Source organism: Staurois parvus, unplaced genomic scaffold (genome assembly GCF_062004578.1).
Source record: "Staurois parvus isolate SC_StPar_1 unplaced genomic scaffold, SC_StPar_1.0 ptg000522l, whole genome shotgun sequence".
Taxonomy (NCBI): Eukaryota; Metazoa; Chordata; class Amphibia; order Anura; family Ranidae; genus Staurois; species Staurois parvus.
The window spans coordinates 1,827,989-1,847,247 of NW_028318318.1; the positions used below are offsets into that span (position 1 = coordinate 1,827,989).

General features: G+C 41.4%; 1 protein-coding gene across 7 annotated transcripts in view; it reads right to left on the reverse strand.

Annotated features, from left to right (window-relative positions):
• The window catches only part of HIBCH (3-hydroxyisobutyryl-CoA hydrolase), a 638,488-nt gene that overhangs the window by 142,097 nt on the left and 477,132 nt on the right, over positions 1-19,259 (reverse strand). For 5 of the 7 annotated variants that reach the window (XM_089690215.1, XM_089690214.1, XM_089690212.1 and 2 more), the window contains one exon: positions 19,050-19,108. The exons of the other annotated variants lie outside the window; for them this stretch is intronic. In XM_089690215.1, the coding sequence (XP_089546341.1) occupies positions 19,050-19,108 (59 nt within the window). The remainder of the gene's footprint in view (positions 1-19,049; positions 19,109-19,259) is intronic. 7 annotated transcript variants of the gene reach the window in all.

Below are 19,259 nucleotides of genomic sequence, written 5' to 3' on the forward strand. Positions count from 1 at the left end.
GGCTTAAATGTAATTGGACAAATTAATATAATCATAAATAAAAGGATCATTTTTAATATTTTGTTGAGAATCCTTTACTGGTAATGACTGCCTGAAGTCTGGATCCCATGGACATTACCAAAGACTGGGTTTCCTCCTTTCTGATGCTTTGCCAGGCTCTAACTGCAGCTATCTTCAGTTCATTTGTGGGTCTTTCTGCCCTTAGTTTTGCCTTCGGCAAATGAAATGCATGCTCAATTGAGTTGAGATCAGGTGATTGACTCGGCCATTGTAGAATATTCCACTTCTTTTCCTTCATAAGCTCCTGGGTTGCTTTTGCAGCAGTGAGTATTGGATCATTGTCCATCTGTACTGTGAAGCTCCGTCCAATCAACTTTGTTGCCGCATTTGGCTTAATCTGGGCTGACAGTATATCTCTAAACACTGCAGAATTCATCTAGCTGCTTCTGTCTTCTGTCACATCATCAACAGACATCAATGACCCAGTGCCACTGGAAGCCATGAACCAGCAAACACAAATGCTCCTGCGCTTGGGGATGGACTCGATGCAGGCTGCAACCACATTAAGAATGTCCTGGAACATGCACACCTTGCTGCTCTCAACAGACCGGGGGAATCCAAATATACTGAATGAGGAAAGAACAAAGAAAGGGCGCACAGGCCTAGTGCATTACCATAAAAAATGTTTAATAAGAAATAAAATAGGTGTTGTACTCACAAACGAGAATAAAGTCAAGGCACATCATAAAAGAACAGCTGGGTCAACACCGCGCTGAGTAACAGTCCGTAATGGGGAATGTAGACATCCAATAGGCTGACGCGTTTCCAGGATTTGCCTCTTCCGCATATGCATATGCTTTTTAACCTATGGCAAAATGGCGTCTATGGAGTCGCGCATGCGCACTCCATAGACTTCGGCAAAATGGCGGCGCCGCACTGCGCATGCGCGAATGCCGCGATTCAGAATAAATCAGATGGACGTCTGTCATGCTCTGGTTGGTATCCCCTCTGATGATGTGCTTGGGCACGAAAGGCCTTAGGAGGAACCGACAGAGCATGACGTCATCTTCTGCCCGGAGCCACGAGACAGCCCCGCGGCCATTTTAACTCAGGGGATGGAGCTTTTGGAGTCTGGCTGATAATCATACCAACCTTAAGGGGACCTCCGGATCTCTGATATATCTTCCCAGGCTGACTGATCCACATATTGGAATTCACCCTCTCCATCTACTCTAGGATTCCAGGAGTTATTCATTTATGCGCATTTTCCATGCGCGTCCGGTGAGTGCACACTCTTTCCATTGCTTCCTGGTCTTCATCAGCTTTTTCTTGGGACTATATATTTATATGTAGTTAATAACCATGGACTATTTGCTTTTTACACTTATTTCTCAGCGCTGCACTTTGTTATTACTATTCTGTTGTTTACGGGTACACTGTGATTACCTCTAGTGCTAGCTGCTTGGTTAGGAGCGCTCACTTTATACCATCCTTAACAGTTTAATATTAGTTTCATCCATCCAAAGAATGCTTTTCCAGAACTGGTCTGGCTTTTTTGGATGTTTTTTGGCAAAGTCTAATTTGGCTTTTCTATTCTTCAGGCTTAGAAATGGTTTGCGCCCTCTGTATTTGCTCTTGTGAAGAAGTCTTGATTGTAGACTTTGACAATGATCCGCCCACCTCCTGGAGAGTGTCCTTCACTTGTCAGAATGTTGTGAATGGGGTTTTCTTTACCATAGAGAGGATCCTGCGATCATCCACCACTGTTTTCCTCCGTGGACATCCATGCCTTTTTATGTTGCTGAGTGCACTAGTGCCTTCTTCTTTCCTCAGAATGTACCAAACTGTTTATTCGGCCAATCCTAATGTTGCTGCTATCTCTCTGATGCATTTGTTTCATTTTTGAAGCCTTACAATGGCCTGTTTCACTTGCATGAACAGCTACTTTGAACGCATGATGTAGGTTCACAGCAATAGATTCCAAATGCAAATACCACACTTAGAATCAACTCCATACCTTTTACCTGCTTAATTGAAGAAATAATGAAGGGGTAGTCCACACCTGGCCATGAAACAGCTTTTGATTCAATTGTCCAATTACTGTTGGTCCCTTGAAAAAGGGGGATGGCTACTAGGGAGCTGTGATTCCTAAACCTTTCTTCCAATTTGGATGTACAGTGGGGATCGAAAGTTTGGGCACCCCAGCTAAAAATTTGTATTAATGTGCATAAAGAAGCCAAGGAAAGATGAAAAAATCTCCAAAAGGCATCAAATTACAGATTAGACATTCTTATAATATGTCAACAAAAGTTAGATTTTATTTCCATCATTTACACTTTCAAAATAACAGAAAACAAAAAAAATGGCGTCTGCAAAAGTTTGGGCACCCTGCAGAGTTAATATCTTGTACTGCCCCCTTTGGCAAGTATCACAGCTTGTAAACGCTTTTTGTAGCCAGCCAAGAGTCTTTCAATTCTTGTTTGAGGTATCTTTGCCCATTCTTCCTTACAAAAGTCTTCCAGTTCTTTGAGATTTCTGGGCTGTCTGTCACGCACTGCTCTTTTAAGGTCTATCCATAGATTTTCAATTATGTTGAGGTCAGGAGATTGTGAAGGCCATGGCAAAACCTTCAGTTTACGCCTCTTGATGTAATCCCCCATGGATTTCGAGGTGTGTTTAGGATCATTATCCATTTGTAGAAGCCATCCTCTCTTTAACTTCAGCTTTTTCACAGATGGCATCAAGTTACCATCCAAAATTTGCTGAAATTTTATTGAATCCATTTTTCCTTTTACTCTTGAGAGGTTCCCTGTGCCACTGGCTGCAACACAACCCCAAAGCATGATTGATCCAACCCCATGCTTAACAGTTGGACAGAGGTTCTTTTCATTAAATTCTGTGCCCCTTCTTCTCCAAACGTACCTTTGCTCATTCCGGCCAAAAAGTTCAATTTTAACCTCATCAGTCCACAGAACTTGTTTCCAAAATGCATCAGGCTTGTCTATATGTTCATTTGCAAAGTTAAAACGATGATTTTTGTGGTGAGGACGTAGAAGAGGTTTTCTTCTGATGACTCTTCCATGAAGACCATATTTGTACAAGTAACTCTTTATAGTGGAATAGTGTACCACAACTCCAGTGTCTGCCAGATCTTTCTGGAGGGATCGTGCAGTCAAACGTGGGTTTTGAATTGTTTTTCTCACAATCCTGCAAGCTGTTCTGTCTGATATTTTTCTTGGTCTTCCAGATCTTGCTTTAACTTCCACTGTTCCTGATGACTGCCATTTCTTAATTACATTCCGAACAGAGGATAATGACATCTGAAAACGCTTTGCTATCTTCTTAAAGCCTTCTCCAGCTTTGTGAGCGTCAACTATTTTCAGTTTCAGTTTTCTAGACAACTGCTTAGAAGAACCCATGGTGCTGATTGTTGGGGCAAGGTCAGATGAGTCTGGGCATTTAAAACCTTTGAGATTGACATAACCTGGTCTTCCCAGATGATGATTGAGAACAATCCATGACACTGGCAGGTCTCAGCTTTGCAAAGGGGGCAGTGCATGCTATAAATTCTGCAGGGTGCCCAAACTTTTGCAGACGCCATTTTTTTGTTTTCTGTTATTTTGAAAGTGTAAATGATGGAAATAAAATCTAACTTTTGTTGACATAAGAATGTCTAATCTGTAATTTGATGCCTTTTGGAGATTTTTCCATCTTTCCTTGGCTTCTTTATGCACATTAATACAAATTTTTAGCTGGGGTGCCCAAACTTTCGATCCCCACTGTACATACCCTCAAGAGAGTATGCACTTTCAGCCTACATCCATTATATAACTATAGCTTGAATATGTTTTGGTAAATACCTGAAACAATCTAAAATTGTGTCTGTATCCAAATATATATGGACCTAACTGTAAATATACATAAACAGTGCCACATACATATACATATAGTGAAAAAATATAGAAACAAAACTGGCCGTGTAGATACTCCTCCAAATGTTTACCGTGTCTTTAAAGCGGAGTTCCAGTGAAAATAAAAAAAATAAAAGTCAGCAGCTACAAAAACTGTAGCTGCTGACTTTTAAAAAATGGATGCTAACCTGTCCCTCGATTCCGCAGTGTTCCCCCCCCCACAGCCCGTTTTACAGGCCGCCCTGTGTTCCTGGTACTGGAACAGCTTGTGGCTTCCCAGCCGGGTGCTCACTGCTCATAAGTGAGTAGTGCTGCAGTTTCTGAATGGTCCCGTAGTCTTCTAGGACCTGTCATATGTCCCAGAAGACTATGGGAAGGGAGGGGGGAGAACAACTTTTGCTTCCAATCGCCTAGGTCCAAAGCACTTTGGAGGATGGAACTGGATTGTGAAACTTCTGAAGGCTGGAGTGGAGATCGGTGTTGTGGCTTATAAGAACCCAATTTAAAGAAGCAGGCGTATATGACCTAATATATGTTAGATCTAGTCATTAGGTAAGAATATAGGCATTGTGGTGATGGAATATGCACTTTGGATGAACTATATATCATAAAACACTGGTGGAAATATAAAGTGTTGATGAATGAAGTTTTGTGATGCAATCTTGATAACGCATTTAAGTAAGAGATACTTAAAGTGGTACACATGGACAAATTGGGTGCACATGGCCATTACTCCATTTTTTTTTTTACCAATAAGATGTTTTGAAGGACTGTTGCTGTATCTTGAGAACAAGTTTAATATAGATTTAAAGTGGTACACAAGGACAAATTGGGTACACATTGACATTGTGTTTTTTCTATTTATTTAAAGACACGGTGTATATTTAGAGTCGTATCTACATGGCCAATTTTGTTTCTATATTTTTTCACTTTATGTATGATTGTTATATGCTTTACATTTTTTGCACATTGGTAAAGTACTACACGGCACTGTTTATGTATATTTATAAAACAAAACATAGCAACAAGTAAACAAATGAGTTTCAAAAATCTGCATACCCTTAGTTCTTAATATGGTGTATTGCCCCTTTTAGCATCAATGACAGCATGAAGTCTTTTGTAATAGTAGTTTATGAGGCCCTGAATTCTTGCAGGTGGTATAGCTGCCCATTCGTCTTGGCAAAATGCCTCCAGGTCATGCAAAGTCTTTGGTCGTCTTGCATGAACTGCACATTTGAGATCTCTCCAGAGTAGGTGGCTTGATGATATTAAGGTCAGGAGACTGTGAGGGCCACTCCAGAACCTTCAACTTTTTCTGCTGTAACCACTGGAGGGTCAATTTGGCCTTGTGTTTAGGGTCAATGTTGTGCTGGAGAGTCCAAGAGTGTCCCAGGCGTAGCTTTCGTGTAAAAGAATGCAAATTGTCTGTCAGTATTTTCTGATAACATGCTGAATTTATCTTGTAATTGATTTGCACAAGATTCCTTGTGTCTTTAGAGTTCACATACCCTCAAAACATCAGTGAGCCACCACCATGCTTCATAGTGGGGATGGTATTCTTGTCGCTATAGGCCTTGTTGATCCCCTTCCAAACATAGCGCTTATAGTTGTGACCATAAAGCTCTAGTTTGGTCTTGTCACTCTAGATTACAGTTTGCTAGAAGCTGTGAGGCATGTCAAGGTGTTGTCGGGCATATTGTAACTGGGCTTTTTTGTGGCATTGGTGTAGTAATGGCTTCTTTCTGGCAACTCAACCATGCATCTAATTTTTGTTCAAGTATTATTGTATTGTGCTCCTTGAAACAACCACACTGTCTTTCTCTAGAGTAGCCTGTAACTCTCCTGAGGTTACCTGTTTGGTTTTTCTTTGTATCCTGAACAAATCTTCCGGTAGTTGTGGCTGCAATCTTTCTTGGTCTATCTGACCTTGGCTTAGAATGAAGAGATCCATGAATTTTCCACTTTTTAATAAATGATTGAACAGTATTGACTGGCATATTCAAGGCTTTGGATATCTTTCTATATCCTTTTTCATCATAATATAGTTCCATTACATTGTTACACAGGTCTTTTGATAGTTGTTTTCTGCTCCCCATGGATCAGTAACTAGCCTACTCACTTCATCCACGTGAGTGCCAACAAACTCATTGGCTATTTATACACAAACACTAATTGCAATTTAAAAAGCCTCAGATGTGGGAAATTAACCTTTAATTGCCATTTTAACCTGTGTGTGTGTCACTTTGTGTGTTTGTACCAAAGCCAAAAATTCCATGCTGTGAAAACGTTTGATCACGGCCATTTGGGTTATTTCTGTTATCATTATGATTTAAAAAGGAACAACTATGGGATAATAAATGGCTTCAAATGATCACTATCCTTAAAGTGATATTAAAGGCAATTAAAAAAAACAAAACAATCATGTTACCAGTGGTTCTGCACAGAGCAGCCCCGATCATCCTCTTCTCAGGTCCACCGCCATCACTTCTGGCCACTCCCTCTGCCAAGTGCCCCTAGCCTAGAGCAAGCAGCTTGCTATGGGGGCACCCAAGCAGGCTCTCCCCTGAGCCATGGCTCAATACGCTCTCTCTCCTCATTGGCTCACTGTCTGTAACTGACAGCAGTGAGAGCCAATGGCTCCTTCATGAGTAGGGATTTTCCCCGGAGGACTGAGGCTCTCATGCACATCGCTGGATTGCAATGGGGCTCAGGCAAGTATTAGGAGAGCTGGGGGAATTGTTGCAGACAAAAGGTTTTTTACCTTCATGCATAGAAAATTTGAATGGGTATTAGGAGCTGCTGGTTAACTGTAAAGTTTAGAGTGCTGCTAGATATTGCCATGAAACATTTTAATTGCAGCTAGTGGAAGTCTTAAAAGTAACTGTCTGTTACCACTACACAACTAGCAAATCTTATAATAAAATAGATATGCAGACATGGCAAAACAAACTTTATGCTGCTTATATACTACATATCATATAAAGCAGGTAAAATAAGTATTGAACACGTCACAATTTTTCTCAGTAAATATATTTCTAAAGGTGCTATTGCCATGAAATTTTCACCACATGTCGGCAACAACTCATGCAATCCATACATACAAAGAAACCAAAACAAATAAGTTCAGAAGTTAAGTTATGTGTAATAAAATGGAATGACACAGGGAAAAAGTATTGAACACGGTAACTGAAATGTAATACTTCGTACAAAATCCTTTGTTGGTAATGACAGCTTCAAGATGCCTCCTGTATGGAGAAACCAGTTGCCTGCATTGCTTAGGTGTGATTTTGGCCCATTCTTCCACACAGTCTTCAAATCTTGAAGGTTCTGTAGGCCTCTTCTATGAACGCTGATCTTTAGTTCTTTCCATAGAGTTTCTATTGGATTCAGGTCAGGTGATTGGCTGGGCCATTCGCACAGAATTATTTTCTTTCTTTGAAACCAATTGAGAGTTTCCATGGCTTTCTGTTTGAGATCATTGTCTTGCTGAAAAGTCTTCCCTCATTTCGTCTTCATCATTCTGGTAGGTGGCAGCAGATTTTAATGAAGACTGTCTCGGTACATTTTTCCATTCATCGTTCTTTCAATGATATGAAGTTTGCCAATACTGTATGCTGAAAAAAAGCCCCACACCACAATGTTCCCTCCTCTAAACTGCACTGCTGGTATGGTGTTTTTGGTGTGTACAATAAATAAAACTGGATTTTTTCTACATATTTACCTGTAATATCCATTTTTTGGAGAACATCACAGAGCAGCCCATAACAATGAGTATGTGGGTTATATGCCACCTATAGGTGAATGGACACCGGCAGACCAATCAGAGAGGAAGTCCCCCCCATATAACCCCTCTTACACAGGAAGTACTTCAGTTTTTGTAGCAAGCAATGACATTCCAGAAAGAGGGGTGGGACCTCTGTGTCCCATGATGTACTCCAAGAAATGGATTTTACAGGTACGTATGTAGAAAAAATCCAGTTTTCTTTATCATACAACACAGGACACAGAGCAGGCCATAATAATGACTATGTGGTCCCAAAGCAATAAAAAATTGAGGGGTGGGTGACATCACAATAACCACCGCCAACATCCCAAAAGGAGCTACTCAGCTGTTCGCAAAACACTGTGGCAAGAGGCAGAATCCTCCGTGGCACTGACATCCACCTGGTAAAACTTTGTGAATGTATGAACCAAATGAACCAAAGACCATGTATCAGTCTTGCAAATCTGAGCAACTGACACCTGGTGACAGATAGCCCAAGGTACCCCCACACTCCTGGTATTGTGTGCTCTCACCCAAAAGGGTGGGACTTTAACCTTCAAACCATAGGCTTGAATGATTAACTAGCGGATCCAGTGCAAAAAAGTTGACCTGGATGCTGCCTGCCCTTTCTGGACCCTTCTGGCAGCACAAACCAGGATTTATGACCTGTGCCGCCAACTCACGTAAATCCTGACTACTGTGGACTAGGAAAAAATAAAGGCAAGACACTGTCCTGATTAAGTGAAAACCAAAAAAGCATTTTAGGCAGGAAGATGGATGAGGACGCAACATCACCCTATCATGATGCCAAGAACGGCTCCTTACATGAAAGGGCTGCCAGCTTTGACAATCTTCCTGTCGAAGTAATAGTAATCAAAGAAGCCACCTTCCAAAACAAAGGATTAGGTTTCTTTATTGGTTCCGAAGACAGCCTCTGCAAGGACAGCAAAAGTCACAAGGACACAAGGGCAGCCTGACAGATGGGATCATCCGTGTTACACCCTGCACGAAGTTCCAATCAAGGAGTAAGAACAACGGTCTCTGGGAAAAAATAGATAGAGATGAAATCTGACCTTAAATGGTACTCAAGGTAAATTTAATTTCAAATTGGAAAAAGGATGAAAAAAAACCTTACAATCACCCAATTCTGCGGGCGCCACTTCCAGACCTCCCACCAGGCAAATAAGCTTTCCAGGTCCTGTAATGGAAGCGCCCTGATGCCGGCTTTCTGGCACTCAAAAACGCAGAAAAAACAGGACCCAAGACCCCCCCGATCTTACCAGAATTGGGCTTAAAAAGTCAAGCCTTCAATCCTAACAATCATATACAGGATACATTATTGGACCCAAGACAATAGGTCTGGGCGGACTGGAGTGTCCAAGGTGTGTCCCCTGCCAGATACACTATGTAGATGTATCAAGCCCTCCTGGGCTGTGCCGGGCTACCATTATTATTAGTGTTACCTCCTCCCAGACCCTGCACAAAAGAGATGGCAATAATTGAATCGAGGAAAAGCATAGATTCAGGGGAAATGGTCCCTAAGGTGTCACCAGTGCATCTACTCCTATTGCCAGTGGGACTCTCGACATCAGCCCCCCAACCAGAGAGACTGGCATCAATGGTTACTATCTACCAAACCACATCGGACTCTGCAATACCCCAGGGACAAAGCCTTCCAGCAATCCAATGCTTGGATCTTCATGATCCAGACAGATAAAATGTTCCTCTACAAAAGACCTGGAGTGGAACCACACAAAGGAACCAGCTTCAGTGTAGATATCATTTCCTCATGCAGAGATGTACCGAAGGATACCTATTGCTTCTTACATTTCACATTAAACTTGAAACCGACTGCTCCCCGAGCAAAGGAACATTAAGGTATTATGAGATTGACACCACCCAGCTGTCCTCAGCAAGCCAAGCACCAGGGCTAGGGGCTTTGCAAACACTTGGAGAGCTGTGGCCAGCCCAAAGGGCAGTGCCCCATAACAATAAAATGGCAATTCTCTATTGCAATCACAGAACCCCCGATAAGCCAAAAAAATTGGCACAGGAAGATATGCGTTATTAAGAACTATGGACACCTGCAATTGGTCTCTTGCAGAGCAGCCACCACTAATTGGACTGATCCTATCCGAAACAGAAGGGCGTCTAGACTTATATCTAGTGCCTTGATATCTAAGATAGACCTCACACCCCTGTTTGGGTAAGTGTCTCAAATCACCTCAGAGACTGCCCTAGCATCCTCTGCCCAAGATAATTCTCAAAACACAGCCGTCTCAGACTCTGGAGGGGAAAAGCTTACAACACCTGGTATACCCAAGCAGTCTCCACTCCAAGTAGTAAACAGGGCTTGACCCTTATTAGATTCCGAGTTCAAATGAGATCAGATGCGTACAGGGTAATGCAACCGTAGTCCATTGCAGCTCTGCCACCAGGAATAGCTGCAATGCCAGACAAACACAGTGGCCCAGATACCCGTGACACCACTGGTATATCGTGAAATGCGAACACCACCAGATTACCCCCCTGGAGTCTACTGGACCCGAGGATGGTGTACCTGCCTCTCTGCTGGCTACCTCTTTTGAGATCCTTTAAGTAAAAAAAGACAGCAACTATATTGTCACTAGTGGTGCTCCGAAATGAAAATTCTGGTGCCGAAACCGAAAATTCAAAATGCACTTGGCGGAAAACCGAAACCGAAATGCACAGTTTTTAAAAATAAATATATATTTTTTGAAAAAAAAACACTTTGGTTAAAAAAAACAAAGGATGTTACGGTAAGTAAATAGATGCCCAACATGTCATGCTTTAAAATTGTGCACGCTCATGGAATGGCGTGAAACTGCAGTACTTAAAAATCTTCATGGGTGATGCTTTAAAAATTTCTACAGGTTAGCAGTGTAAAGTTACAGAGGAGGTCTAGTGTGAGAATTATTGCTCTTGCTCTGACGTTCGTGGCGATACCTTATGTGTGTGGTCTGAACACCATTTACATATGTGGGCATGGCCTAAGTAAGCATTCACCACTATGTGCGAAAACGGGGGGATGGGGGCACTTTAAACTGTTTTTTTTATTATTTATTTAATGCTTCTTCTTCTTTTTTTTGCACTGTCCCTTTAAAATGTTTTCATCATTTTATTCTTATCACAAGAAATGCATGCATCCCTTGCGATAGAAATAATTAGTGAGATGTCCTTTTTATGGAGAGATATGGGGTCAATAAGACCCCACATAGAGATGCAATGCAAAGCATTGGATCAAAAAAAAGAATTGATCTAGTGCTTAAAAAAAAAAAATGTCCGGAACTGGAAATGACAACGCTCCGGTCCTCCAAGGGCATAGAGATAAGTGGAGGCCATCTTTCCTTCACTAATCTTTATGCCCAGCACTGGGATCGTTCAATGGTTTCCTCAGGTAAGGCTGGGAACTACTGAACGGAGGCCAGGCGGCGGGGTTATTTCGGCACCTGTATCGGTGCTTCTTTTCATATATGCAGGCGGCCGAAAGAGGTGTTTTTGGCTGAATAATTTCTGCCACGCAAATTTTGGTGCATCCCTAATTGTCACCTAACGCATGAACATATGTCCATAGATATCTTGGTCTAAAGTTATGCGATTGGACAGACAAGCAAGCATGCAGCTATGCAGGCACATAGGCATGCAAGTATGTAAATTATACCGGTACCCAGTTCACACAAGTATGCATGTAAGTATGCAATTTTTTGCAGCACATGCAAGTGTAGGTATGCAGTCTATGTTAGTATGTATTTAAGCATGCATGTACAGATGCAGAATAAGCATCAGGCACGCATGTACAGATGCAGCCTAAGCATCAAGCACGCATGCCTGGATGCAGCCTAAGCATCAAGCATGCATGCACAGATGAAGTCTAAGCATCAGGCACGCATGCAAGGATGCAGCCTAAGCATCAGGTACGCATGTACGGATGTGACCCAAGCACCAGGTACGTATGCACGAATGTAGCCTAGGCATCATGTACGCATATATGAATGCGGCTCCAGCATCCAGTACGCATGCAAGAATGTGGCCTATGCATCAAGTATGATTGCATGCCTGCAGCCCATGCATCAAGTACGCATGTACGAATGTGGCCTAGTGTACAAATGCAGTTTATTCAATATACACTTCAAAAAACTCTGCAGGTATACAGTACATGCAATAATGTAATACAATGCTGCAACTGTCCCACTTTCTAGAAGCATATTGTTTCAAAGAACTGCGTCAAAATTAAATGCACTTGGTTCCATGCTAGGCAACACATATGTATCATACACAGCCTGAATGCAGCCTCCATGCTGCTTCAGTGCAGCTGCATAGTTACATAGTTAGCCTGGCTGAAAAAGACAAAAGTCCATCCAGTTCAACCATTAACCACTTAAGGACTGCCCTATAGCAGATATACTGCTACAAGGCGGCACCTGTGCGCAGAATCATGTACAGTCAGGTCCATAAATATTGGGACATCGACACAATTCTAACATTTTTGGCTCTATACACCACCACAATGGATTTGAAATGAAATGAACAAGATGTGCTTTAACTGCAGACTGTCAGCTTTAATTTGAGTGTATTTACATAAAAATCAGGTGAACGGTGTAGGAATTGCAACAGTTTGCATATGTGCCTCCCACTTATTAAGGGACCAAAAGTAATGGGACAGAATATTAATCATAAATCAAATTTTCACTTTTTAATACTTGGTTGCAAATCCTTTGCAGTCAATTACAGCCTGAAGTCTGGAACGCATAGACATCACCAGATGCTGGGTTTCATCCCTGGTGATGCTCTGCCAGGCCTCTCCTGCAACTGTCTTCAGTTCCTGCTTGTTCTTGGGGCATTTTCCCTTCAGTTTTATCTTCAGCAAGTGAAATGCATGCTCAATCGGATTCAGGTCAGGTGATTGACTTAGCCATTGCATAACATTCCACTTCTTTCCCTTAAAAAACTCTTTGGTTGCTTTTGCAGTATGCTTTGGGTCATTGTCCATCTGCACTGTGAAGCGGCGTCCAATGAGTTGTGAAGCATTTGGCTGAATATGAGCAGATAATATTGCCCGAAACACTTCAGAATTCATCCTGCTGCTTTTGTCAGCAGTCACATCATCAATAAATTCAAGAGAACCAGTTCCATTGGCAGCCATACATGCCCACGCCATGACACTACCACCACCATGCTTCACTGATGAGGTGGTATGCTTAGGATCATGAGCAGTTCCTTTCCTTCTCCATACTCTTCTCTTCCCATCACTCTGGTACAAGTTGATCTTGGTCTCATCTGTCCATAGGATGTTGTTCCAGAACTGTGAAGGCTTTTTTAGATGTCGTTTGGCAAACTCTAATCTGGCCTTCCTGTTTTTGAGGCTCACCAATGGTTTACATCTTGTGGTGAACCCTCTGTATTCACTCTGGTGAAGTGTTCTCTTGATTGTTGACTTTGACACACATACACCTACCTCCTGGAGAGTGTTCTTGATCTGGCCAACTGTTGTGAAGGGTGTTTTTCTTCACCAGGGAAAGAATTCTTCAGTCATCCACCACAATTGTTTTCCGTGGTCTTTCGGGTCTTTTGGTGTTGCTGAGCTCACCGGTGCGTTCGTTCTTTTTAAGGATGTTCCAAACAGTTGTTTTGGCCATGCCTAATGTTTTTGCTATCTCTCTGATGGGTTTGTTTTGTTTTTTCAGCCTAATGATAGCTTACTTCACTGATAGTGACAGCTCTTTGGATCTCATCTTGAGAGTTGACAGCAACAGATTCCAAATGCAAATAGCACACTTGAAATGAACTCTGGACCTTTTATCTGCCCATTGTAATTGGTATAATGAGGGAATAACACACCTGGCCATGGAACAGCTGAGAAGCCAATTGTCCCATTACTTTTGGTCCCTTAATAAGTGGGAGGCACATATGCAAACTGTTGTAATTCCTACACCGTTCACCTGATTTGGATGTAAATACCCTCAAATTAAAGCTGACAGTCTGCAGTTAAAGCACATCTTGTTCGTTTCATTTCAAATCCATTGTGGTGGTGTATAGAGCCAAAAATGTTAGAATTGTGTCAATGTCCCAATATTTATGGACCTGACTGTATATACACGTCATTTTGCATTTCTGGGTAAGGGGGTGTGTGCAAACCGTACGCGCGCCCTACCCATGTTGCCATTCGTGGATGTCAATCACAGGGTCCCGGCCGGTAGTTACCCGCTGGCGCCCAGTGCTTACCGAGCATCTCCGACGGGGAGGAAGATTGTTTAGTTTACAAACAATCTTCTTCCCTGTCAGCTTGAGTACACTGCTCGGATGGCTGTGCACAGTACAGTCATCCCGAACAGTGTGCTTACAGTGAAGAGCACACCCCCGCCCCCCTAGGAAAACACTCCCAGCACACAGTTAACCCTATGATCGCCCCTCACATTAACCCCTTCCTGCCCAGTGCCATTAGTACAGTGTCAGTGCTTTTTTTTAGCACTGATCACTGTATTTGTGTCACTAGGGTGTCAGTGACACCAAGTTAGTCCCCCCCCAGTGTCAGAATGTCCACTGCAGTCCTGTTAAAAGTCATTGATCGCTGCCACTACTAGTAGAAGAAAAAAAACGCTATAACTTTCACATAAACCAATTAATTTACACGTATTGGGTTTTTTTTTTAGCAAAGACATGTCACAGAATACATTTTGGCCTAAATTTATGATTAGATTTGATTTTTTGTTACTGAAATTTTGTTACTGGACATGTTTAATAGCAAAAAGTAAAAAAAATTTTTTTTTTTAATCAAAAAATTGTAGGTCTTTTTTTGCTTATAGCACACAAAAAAAAAAAAAGACACAGGCGATCAAATACCACTGAAAGAAAGCTCAACTTGTGCGAAAAAAGGACGTAAATTGTATTTAGGTGCATCGCTGCATGACCGCACAATTGTCAGTTAAAGTAACGTAGTGACGTAATGCAAAAAATGGCCTGGTCATGAAGGGGGGGCAAATCCTCAGGAGGGCAAGTGATTAAAAAAAAAGAAATTTATGATCCTACACCCACAGTTGATCCAGAGGAAAGCAAAAACCCAGCAAAGCATGATCCAATTTGCTCCTGCAGGGGAACAAATTCCTTCCTGATCCCCCCGAGAGGCAATCAGATATTCCCTGGATCAACCTTACCTATAAATGTTAGTATCCAGTTATATTCTGTGTATCCAAGAATGAGTCCAGGCCTTTTTTAACACAATCCACTGAGCTGGCCAGAACCCACTTCTGAGGGAGTCTATTCCACATTTTCACAGCTCTTACTGTGAATAAATCTTTCCATACTTAAAACATATAGATAAGCGAGCGCCTTCCAAAACAACAGCAGCTGTACACCAAAGGCACCATATAAGACCTCCCAACAGACAGTATATAAAAAGGTGCAGCGCTAATATACAGATAGATAAAAGTACGTATTAAATATGCAAACTCATATAAAAGTTCAAAGTGACATAGTGCATACACATATAAGCCACTACGTTGTGTCTGGTAGAACGTGAGGAAAGGATTGTTACATCCAAAGGAAAGTTCAGTGTGAGGATGTGGATATATTCTCAAACGATCTATTGCTTTCCAGGCAACACCGACTGTGTGCACGGTGAAACAATGGGGGTACAAATTACGCACTCACCAGATGCGCAACCTTTGTGCGCTTTTCTATAACATAAAAGACCTCCAATCCCTCAGCCAGGGTCTGGTCAGATCTGGTCAGGTCCCCTTCTTTGTCCAACACCTTGCGATCGGCCTTCTCCTTAAATGATCACCACTCTCCAAGACAACCTGGCTCCCACAGGAGCTCAGAAAAAAGCAAAGGAGGCCAATAGTGCAGTAAGTCTTACGGGTACATTTATTCCCACATACAGACAATGAATACAAGGTATGGAATAAATAAAATAGAGATACTGACCCTATATGAAGTTGCCGCCGGGACCCCTCGTGCTGCCGGCGGTATAAGCGTCAAACAGCTGAAGCCTGACCCAGACGCGTTTCGAGCGATAGCTCTTTGTCAAAGGGTTTTCGGCTATCCAATATAACAATCCTTTCCTCACGTTCTACCAGACACAACGTAGTGGCTTATATGTGTATGCACTATGTCACTTTGAACTTTTATATGAGTTTGCATATTTAATACGTACTTTTATCTATCTGTATATTAGCGCTGCACCTTTTTAATAAATCTTTCCATGTTTGGGGATTAAATTTCTTTTCCTCCAGACGTAAAGAGTTCCCCCTTGTCCTCTGTGTTGACCTCAGGGTGAATAGCTCTACACTGAGTTCACTGTATGAACCACTGATGTATTTATACATGTTGATCATATCCCCCCTTAATCTCCTCTTCTCAATAGAGAATAAATTCAGTTCCTCTAATCTTTCCTCATAGCTGAGCTCCTCCATGCCCCTTATCAGTTTGGTTGCCCTTCTCTGTGCTTTCTCCAGTTTCCCAATGTTCTTTTTGTGAATTGGTGCCCAAAACTGAACTGCATATTCCAGATGAGGTTTTACTAATGATTTGTACAGGGATAAAATGATATCTCTTTCTCTGGAGTCTATACCTCTTTTAATATAAGAGAGGATTTTGCTCGCTTTAGAAACCGCAGCTTGGCATTGCATGCCATTATTAAGCTTGTGATCTACCAGAACTCCCATATCCTTCGATTGATTCCCCCAGTTGTACTCCCCCTAGTACGTATGATGCATGCATATTCTTAGCCCCCAAGTGCATAACCTTACATTTATCACCATTAAACCTCATTTGCCACATAAATGCCCAATTAAACAGTGCATTGAGGTCAGCTTGTAGGTTGGAGACATCCTGTAAGGACGTTATTCCACTGCACAGCTTGGTGTCATCTGCAAAGACTGAAATGTTTTTTTTAATCCCAGACCCTATATCATTTATAAATATATTAAAAGTAAGGTTCTCAACACTGAACCTTGGAGCACACCACTGACAACCCTAGACCATTCAGAGTATGAATCATTAACCACTACTCTCTGAATATGATCCTTTAGCTAGTTTTCTATCCATTTACATATGGATTCTTCCAAGCCTGTAGACTTTAACTTACATATAAACCGTGTATAACTCAGCTAAAATGTAAGCTCCTGCAGATCAAATGCAAGCTACTCTGGAGACTCAACTAATTTAAGTGCACAGATACCCCTGCAGGGGTGTATCAAAAAACAGTTTTACAAGCTCCCCAGGATTATGCAGGCTAATGCAGTGTATAATCATGTCCTGTCTGGCCATGCAACTCCCCCAAAGGAAATACTCACACACCATCATCCAGCCATAGACTGCTCGGTGTCTCTGCTACCTCTCAGGAACCTCACAAACCACCAGCCACATGGGATTACAAAAACAAGCTAAAATGGCCACCCTTCTACTGCCTGCCTCCACTGCACCAGTGTAGGCTGTAGAGAGTGGTCCCTTGACCTCCAGTGGCTGGAGAAGAAACTGCAGCCCGATACTCCTTAAGATACACACACACAGCATAGCCTGGGAACAGAAAACTGTTCCCAGTGGCCACCGGGAGAATGTCCAAATAGTCCGATTTTTCAAAGAAATAGTGCAAATGTAAACTTACTATTCTCGCAGCAGGACCCTGAATCATAACAGGAGTCCAAACTTCACCCATCACAATGGGTTTGTCATACAGACCTTCACAGCTTTGGTCATCATAATGTGGGGCCACTGCCTCGGACCTGTACAGCACCCCGCTGGAAAGTGCCTTGGTCAGTATTATGCTGCAAAGGGCTCCATTATGCAGGGTCCAGCACCAAAAGGCTGCATTACAGGCAAAACCCTGAGGATTCTTCTCCGTATCCAGCGAGGCTAGGGTACCATCCATTTTGGCTAACAGCTTTCCGAATGGATCCGATTAAAGTCCCTGATTTTACAATGAAATCGTTCTGAACATTCAGGTAGGAGGGGTTATATAGGGGGGGACTTCCTTTCTGATAAGTCAACACACATAGTCATTATTAAGGCCTGCTCTGTGTCCCGTGATGTACGGTAAAGAAACTTTATTTTTTTTCCAACAGAAATACTGTACATTAATGGTATATTGGTATATTAAAAAAAATAAATTTAGTCTTTAAGTGGAGCCTCGATGGAAATAAAATGTTGTTATGATCTCCATATTTAAGCACACACACAACCATCCTTACACCATTGTATGCAATATAAAAATATTTACTAAAGAAGGCATTCACAAACTACCTAACAACACATTCAAAGGACACAAAACAAGCAATATCTTATATAGTTGTAAGGGCATTGATTGTTTCCTAAGTTTCATCAATTACCCTGCCATCCTATTAAAATGCATGATACCAAAATGTATAAAGTTATATTCATGCACTTAACCAAAATTCTTGCTACTGTATTGTTACTGTTTTTTTTTTTTTAAATCAAAATACTTGGACAGTTGACCAACACCAGATAATTATGGATTAATCATCTATGAACCTTCAGATGGGAATGAGAGGAACAAGTCATTTCTGTGATTTGTTGCAGTATTTATGCTTACAGGAAAGAAAATTGCAAAGAAAAAAAGTGGACGAATTTGACAGCTCATTCATTCTCTCCAGCAGACAAAGTCAAGTTTCTTGCCTAGATGCTTAATAAAGCTAAACAATAACCAAGTTAACACTACTTTTCTGTGTACAGGACATCCCATCAGTAAGTAATGCGCCAGCTGTTCTCACAAAATATATTAAGATATAATAAGACAATGTCATGATAAGTTATATTAGAAAGGGTATGTTACTCAATGACTATGCCCAGCTAGAGCTTTGTACCAGAAACTCCAAAGTGCTCTGCACATTTAAGGAAAGCTTATAGAAGCTTGCTAAAATCAAAGATACTTGAATCATAAGAAAAATTGTTTGATTAGATATTCTCCTATACCCAGGTGGCTTTTCATGTAGCAACCCCATAAAACAGTGACTCATTTCCGAGTGAGATTAGTAGCTCTTTTACAGGTAAATTGTATTTTACTAATTTAGTGTTAAAATCTTTCCACAAAATACAGTACAACACATGCTTTCATACCATTCTACCTATCTGTATAATATAACGATTTTTATTTTTAAAAAAATCCTAAATATCAGATATATAAACCCCGAAAAGGCCCAATTTAAGGCCCACAACATCTTGTCCTTTTTGGTAGCTGAAAGGTTCATCTATACACCTACACAAGTCAAAAGAAGTTTCCATTTGGCGGTGCTTTACAGCAGTATGAAACCAGTCAAAAGAAAACTTCCATAAAAAAGTCCAAAAAATATTTTTTTCTTTTTTGAGGTAGACAAACAGTAAATAATTATATAATGTACCTGTTTATTGTGTCCAAGTGTTCGGCAAGAGTAAAGGGCTTCTCTTCACCTGTTGCACTCTGGTTAACAGAAGTTGAGGGGACATATCAGTGATTGAAGTATTTCTGAATATTAGTGTTCATTCATAGTGTATTTATAGCTAAAACTTTTTTTTATTATTCCATTTTTTACAGGACAACGAGGAAAAGAACCTATGTCTGTTTTTATTGC